This window comes from Triticum aestivum, chromosome 6A (assembly GCF_018294505.1).
Source record: "Triticum aestivum cultivar Chinese Spring chromosome 6A, IWGSC CS RefSeq v2.1, whole genome shotgun sequence".
Lineage (NCBI taxonomy): Eukaryota > Viridiplantae > Streptophyta > Magnoliopsida > Poales > Poaceae > Triticum > Triticum aestivum.
This window is the reverse complement of record NC_057809.1, coordinates 399788081-399795623: the sequence shown is the minus strand read 5'-3', so window position 1 is coordinate 399795623 and position 7543 is coordinate 399788081. Positions and strand designations below refer to the sequence as shown.

The 7543-nt window shown below is 46.0% G+C and overlaps 1 protein-coding gene across 1 annotated transcript; it reads right to left on the bottom strand.

Annotated features, from left to right (window-relative positions):
- Window positions 1-1555: 1555 nt before the first annotated feature.
- Window positions 1556-2709, bottom strand: LOC123130664 (ergosterol biosynthetic protein 28). Its single transcript, XM_044550495.1, has 3 exons — window positions 2439-2709; window positions 2163-2369; window positions 1556-1794 (listed from the first exon to the last, which is right to left on the bottom strand). The coding sequence occupies exons 1-3, from the start codon at window positions 2581-2583 to the stop codon at window positions 1724-1726; spliced, it is 423 nt and encodes a 140-aa protein (XP_044406430.1). The 5' UTR covers window positions 2584-2709; the 3' UTR covers window positions 1556-1723.
- Window positions 2710-7543: the final 4834 nt, after the last annotated feature.

Here is a 7543-nt window from a genome sequence, read left to right as displayed (position 1 = left end):
TCAACACTACTAGCAACCCACAGGTATCAATCTGAGGTTTTGATACAAAGATTGGATACAAAAGATGAACTAGGGTTTGAGATAAGATGGTGCTGATGAAGATGTTGATGGAGATTGACCCCCTCACGATGAGAGGATCGTCGGTGATGACGATGGTGATGATTCCCCCCTCCCGGAGGGAAGTTTCCCCGGTAGAACAGCTCCACCGGATCCCTAGATTGGTTTCGCCAAGGTTCCGCCTCGTGGCGGCGGAGTTTCGTCCCGTGAGTTTGCTTCTGATTTTTTCCTCGACGAAAGACTCCGTATAGCCAAAGATGGGCATCAGAGGTCCACCAGGGGCCCATGAGGTAGGGGGCGCGCCCCCCACCCTCGTGGACGGTGGGTGGCCCCTCTCTGATACTTCTTTCACCCAATATTTTTTATATATTCTGAAACGTGCTCCCGTGAAGTTTCAGGACTTTTGGAGTTGTGCAGAATAGGTCTCTAATATTTGCTCCTTTTCCAGCCTAGAATTCCAGCTGCCGGCATTCCCCCTCTTCATGTAAGCCTTGTAAAATAAAAGAGAATAGTCATAAGTATTGTGACATAATATGTAATAACAGCCCATAATACAATAAATATCGATATAAAAACATGATGCAAAATGGACGTATCAGATCGCGGGCGGGGCTAGCAGGAAGATGGCGATCGGGAGAAGCGACGGCTAGCGGGGAGGTGGCGCGACCAGTGCGGGGGACGCACGAGCGGCGGCGGTGACGCGTGAGGAAGCACACGGCGGCGGCGGCGGTGACGACGGAAGCGAAGGTGAGGATTAAAACCTAAAAACTGATATCATGCATTGTTTTTTCCTTTTAATTCCTCCAAACCGAATGAACCCGAAGTGATGCATCCGTTTCGTTTTTATACTCGGATTTGTAGTCTAACTTCGAATTTGGGGGCGATCAAGATAGCTCTCACGGCATGACTGAGACTATTCTTAGTGGGAGTAACATAGATCATAACATGCATATCACATGATTTTTTTATGTAGGAAGTAATTAAAGACGAAAGAGATAAAGTAAGTAACATAATATTTTACCATCATGTATAACTTCATATGGAAAATGACTATAAAGTAATAAATGAAGGCGGAAATGCATAGGAGCTCTCGGTTGCCATGCACCCCATATGAATGGTAAAATAAAAAAACTAGAAAAAAAATTCTGAAATTTTGGGTACCAAACCTGGTCGTTCATTCTACTCATGTACGAAGTTCCGCGAAGAAATTAAATCCGTGATATTCACAATGAAGAAAATATAGTCCAACTTACAATTCATTCAAACATTTTTTTATAGAATTGTTTTTTGTCATTTTTGCTGAGAGTACTATGGATGTCATTTCTTCACGGAACTTTACACAGGAATAGAATGGTTGACCAGGTGTGATACCCCGAATTTTTAGATTACTTTTTTTTGTATTTTTAAAAACTTTACTATTCATATAGGGTGCATGGCAGCGGAGAGTTCCTATTCCTATTCATGACACATAAAGTAGAGTGGCAAAGGCATAACAAGAGATCATAAAACCGTGTCGGTACTCTTCCTTTAATAGTTTCATGGATGGAATAATACAGTGTACACACGACAAAAGTAAACAAAAACAGATTTGCAGCGAAATTTATTCTGTTCATTGGCAATTTCTGAAGGCCCCATCAATTGACGAGGCGGTAACAGTGGAACAAGCTCATGACCGCTTCGTAGCACGGTAGCCAAGAGTGTTCCTCCAATGGACTAGCGTCCATATGATCGATGGGACTGCAAGCATAAGAGAGAATACAGTATAAACATATATCTCATGGTCCATCTAATGATATTTATTTAAAATTATGGGCGCAGATATTTTTTCTATAAGCTCAGTCAAATTTTCTAAAAGTCAATAAGAACTACATCCATGCAAGAGATTAACTGGTTAAGTATATGTTCTGAGCAAGTCATCTTTAGGAGGAGGATTTCACTGCAACCAGTTATTGGTATCTATCTACTCCTTCCGTTCTAAAATAAGTGACTCAACTTTGTACTAATTTTATACTAAACCTAGTATAAAATTGAGTCACTTAATTTGAGACGGAGGGAGTACTAGATACACCGCACCGTGATCATTAGCGCAGAGTCCATTTAGTCACCTGCAAAGAAGCCGAGCGTGCCGAGGCTTGCTGCGGTGATGGTACGGTACACCAGGTACTCCGCGACGAAATGGCCATAGGCGTAGACGAAGGACAAGAGAGTTGCGGCGCAGAGCGGCTTGTTGTCGAGGTTGAAGGCGCAGAGGAAGCAGAGGGTGCACGACAGAAGCGTCCACACCCCAACGGTACGCGCATGCACATCAGTCACTGCACGCGCGCACGCTTGTTAGCCAAGGCTACATGTATACAGGAAGATGAGAAAGATCGAGGGCGCACCGTGCGTGTTGGAGTAGGTGCCGTAGCGGACCGCCCAGGCGTCGAAGAAGCCGGACCAGGCGAAGACGAGGCGGACGGTGCCGACCACCACGAGCCACCACCCGAGCGCCGGTAGCGCGACCAACTTCCGCCCAGCGGCACCCATGCCTTTGCGTACGGCGCACCACAGGTGCGAGAGGCGTATAGAAGTTGGAGGGAAGGACTGGAATGATCAAAGCTTGAGGCTCAGACCAGAGGGAGTCGGGTATGTTTTATGGGAAACGTTTTCCGCCGGCAGTCCGTACTAACTTTCCGCCGGCCGCGTGCGCGCGCTGGGATAGAAATCCAGTCGATTATCCCTGGCCATACGTTTTTGTGCGGGGTCCATCACCTGGCCTTTCACATGACTTATCTTCTTCCTCCACGCGACTCTTTCTTCTCCTTTGCCTTTTCGTCCTCCTTTCTCTTTCTCTACAAGGCAGCCATGAGAGCTCCTGCCCGAGCATGTTTTATTCCCCTCCTCTCTCCACATGTCTCTTCTCTGCTCTGTGCTCGCACAGCGGTGGACACGACCAGGGCAACAGGGGGTGCTACGCCCACGACGAGCAGATGCTAGAACTAGTGGCGCCGATGCTGCAACCGACGGCCGCCATGAGAGTCACCGCAAGCGACGGGGAGGGAAGTGTTGCAACATGGCGTTCAAATGTTGGAACCGTGATGTTTAGATGCTGGAATCATGGAGCCTTTTTGCTACATATATTCACGGCGGAGCTGTGACCAGCGACGCGGGCGACGGCGTTTTGCTACAACTGTCGTCGATTTTTGCTTCCACCAATGATTAAATTTGCTACATGCGTTCATGGTGAAGTTGCAACCCGCGACGACGTCGACGGCATTTTGCTGCAACCGTCGTCCGATTTTGCTACGACTAATGAGATTTTTTTGCTACATCCATCATGATGGAGCTTCGACCGATGACGATGGTGATGAAGTTTTTGCTGCAACCGCCGTCAGGTTTTGCTACGACTGGGCGAGAAATTTGTTACATCCATTCTTTTTTTAGGCAAAGACCGATGGCCGTCGTTCCTGGCGAAACCCGTGCGACGAGCGTCAATGGCAAGGGATGGTAGGCGGTGCACTAGGACCATAGCGCGTCCACGGCGGGGGTTCGAACAGATCGGCGGGGTTGGATTGAAACCAGCGACGTCGGAGCTGCAACCGAAATTAATGGTGACCGGGGGAGAGTTCTTTGGCAAACATCGGGGAAGAGCAGCGCAGCAAGGCGGCGAGATGCGAGCAGCCGGCGGTCGTTCGCCTCGCCGGAGCCGCGGACATGGACGGAGTCATGCGGATGAGGAGGCGAGGGCCTTTTTTTTCTAACTACCAGGCGAGATCCAACGACTCCCATGATACAGATCGGACGGCTGCTACGCGTCCGGCCCAAATTTGGGCCGACGCACCGACACTGATCATTGCCCATGTTTTATTGCTGCTAACAAGTTCTTCCTCCGTTTTAAAATTCTTGTTTTAAATTTGTTTAGATACATATGTACTTCCTTCGTCCCATAATACACTAGTGTTAAAAACGTTTTTATATTATGGGACGGAGGGAATATCTAATACTAAAACTTAACTTGATACATACGTATCTAGACAAATTTAAGACAAAAATTTTGGGACAGAGAGAGTACAACAGTGGACCATAAACCCACTTACATGGCAATTTTACCTATGTGGAGAAGAGAAACATGATTTTTTTTTTGTAAAAGTGAGCTCTGATACAAGAACCAGTCTCTATGCGTGCTCCTAGGTAAAATCATTTATTGTGAGAAAAGAGATAAAGGAAAACTAGCAAGAAAAAGTTATAACCTTATGGCCAACCCTATCTATTGTATGACTAATTAATAATACTAAATCTTGATGATATGACATGTTCATATTATCAGCAGCTCGCTATACTATTAGGCTGGTCTAAGTTACTGTTTTTATAGTGCAAAGTAACATAGTAGAGCAAGTACAATAGAGCTGAGTCAGCGGGCTATAAGGAATAAAATAGTATATTTGTACTTAGTTGAAGGAAAGAGAAGAGGAGAGAGAAGGTACGCGGGATCTTCGTGAAGAGCCAGCTCTAGCACGTGCTCCTAGCACTTTGTGAGAATGAAAGGTGTGCCACATAACAAAAAAAATAGTACACTCTTTTGATCTACTATTGTACATGTTGGATATAAGATGGATTGTAGATGACATGGCACTGGCTTATAGCCAGCTGCTAGCTATACTATTAACAATGCTCGTAGTACTGTCATATTTGTCTTCATTTATTAGCTTGTAGACTCATTTTTTTGGGAAGTGTTATGTTAAAATAACATATTATGTTACTATAAACACATCTCTTCTTATTAAATACATGTCACATAAGCAATTTTTGCCTTTGACTACACTAGTTATTAGCTAAGTTAAACTGATCATAGTAGAGGTAACATAATCAGTATCATACACTTGGGACTATAAAAAACGCTGACATGATAGAAAATTAAATAAAAAAAGAAAATTGGAGTAACATAGATAGATATCGTATCATAATAAATGCTATGCTACTATGCATTATGCATGCTAATAAATAAACTTATCTAAACACATATATGGTACTATTATGTGATATTATGCACTATAAAAATACTATTATACACTAGTATCACATGCTCTTCACTATGAGTAGCCTTACTCCCACTATTAGTAGTCGTTAGCCTGGTGTTTTATTTTAAAAAAATTAAAGAGAGGCTACGCTTGAGTATATACCTGGCCAAACATCGGGCCGGACCGGGCTTCGGGCCGGGCTTAGCCAAGCCCGAGCCAAAAAACCTGGGCCCGAGCCCGGCCCGGCCCGGCCATCGGGCCTAGTTTTTGGGCCCAAGCCCGGCCCGAACATGCAAAAGCCTGCCGGGCCTCGGGCCTCGGGCCAGGCCCCTTCAGAAAACTGCAAAAATGCCGGGCCCAGGCCTGGCCCAGCCAGGCAACCGGGCTCAAAATCTAGGCCCGAGCCCGGCCCGGGAGCAGCGTCGGGCCGGGCCGGGTCTAACTTTTTCGGGCCAGGTCGGGTCGGGCCGGCCGGGCCGAGCTGCCCATGGCCAGGTCTATTTGAGTACTTCCCAGTGGGCATTGAAAAATGTTATTTCCTTTGAAAGTTTCCAAAATGCAACTGTAATCATCAGACCAGAATATCCATATTTTATTTAACGACCTCTACGGTCAAGCGCAAGGTTTAGACCATTCAAACTAGGAATTAAATTCTACTATAACCGTAGTAGGTCACTTTGCACCAAATACAATGAACCCATACACACTCTCTTTGGATAGCTGTTGATACCGAAAGAATATCTCTTAATAAAAGCATCTATGATGCGGAGCATCCTATGAACATTACCATATCAAGAGTCTGTTCGACAAGTGACACGTGCCACATCTATTCCACATACGTAAAGGTTAATCATCTCCTTTACACATGTTCACTTGACCGCTTCGAGGATGGTATACTACTTGACATCTCTCTCGTGTGCATGTATAGGTATTACCGAAGCTTCATCAACAACGAGGAGGAGTTCAAGCGCAAGAGAACATCTACACCATCCAAGAAGGGAGAAGTGATGACCCACAAGTATAGAGGATCTATCATAGTCCTTTCGATAAGTAAGAGTGTCGAACCCAACAAGGAGCAGAAGGAAATGATAAGCAGTTTTCAGTAACGTATTCTCTACAAGCACTAAAATTATCGGTAACAGATAGTTTTGTGATAAGGTGATTTGTAACGGGTAACAAGTAATAAAAGTAAATAAAGTGCAGCAAGATGGCCCAATCCTTTTTGTAGCAAAGGAAAAGTCTAGACAAACTCTTACATAAAGGAATCGCTCCCGAGAACACATGGAAATTATCGTCAAGCTAGTTTTCATCACGCTCATATGATTCGCGTTCGTTACTTTGATAATTTGATAGTGGGTGGACCGGTGCTTGGGTACTGCCCTTCCTTGGAGGAGGAAAAAGCACCCCAAGACGTGAAGCATCAGAGCTCTATGGACACCCCGGGTGCCCGCACCATCCACCCCCGGGTGCCCGCACCGTCACCAGCGAGTGCCCGGCCCCGCCAGCCGCCAAGGGCGCGGCCCCCTGGACGCCCGGGTGCTCGGCCCTCCGTCTCCAGGTGACCCTCGGGCGTCCGAACCCCTTGACCCCGGGTGCCCGGACCCTCCACCGTAGCTACGCATATTTCTGGATAATTTACCTATGTACCCTTGTTTTACCCCCAATTCGTCCCTAGCTTATATATACTTCTCACCTTGCTCATTAGAGGGGATAGCAAAGTATTTGATAGACAAAGAGAGAGCTTTGCTCATCTTCCTTCTTTTGGAGATCTAGACCTTCTCCTAGAGATCAAGCCCTCCTCTTGGAGAAGGATCCCTATCATAGGATCATCAAGACCTATTTCCTCATAGGATTGGGATGAACTAGTTACCTCTTGTATCTTTTTGTGTTGGATTTGGACCTTTGTATCTCTCTTTGTGTGATTGGATCTAGCACATGTGTGATTGGATCAAGTCAATTTGAGTGTTCCTCTTGTTTTCCGCCTTTGTGTTCTTCTTGTTCTTGGGGATTTCCCCTCCAATTCGTGAAAGATCTCCATCTAGGGTTCCACCCTACAACATTTTGGTATCATGAGCCATGGTTTCTCACGAAATTAGAGTCCCCTTCTTGTTCTCTAGCCTAATTATGTTGTGTTCTTCCCCAATTTTGAAAATTCCTCAGCAAAAATAGCCCCATTTTTGGTGATTTGTTAAATTCCCCACCAAAAATAGCCCCATTTTTTGTGATTTGTTGGTTTGATGAGGTTTTGTTGGATTTGATCCATGGATTTTTTTGGTTTCAAGTGGATCTAGACTTCCACCCATCCAACTTCACCTTCCCCTCCACGAAATCCACCAATTTCTCTCTTTTTCCCACGAATTTTCGCCCAAATCCGTCACCCCCGGGCACCCGGTCCTCAAACCCCGGGTACCTGGATTCCCCGCCCAACCCCGCTGACCACCCCGGGTGCCCGCACCCCTTACCCCCGGGCCATCTTCTCTGCCCAACCC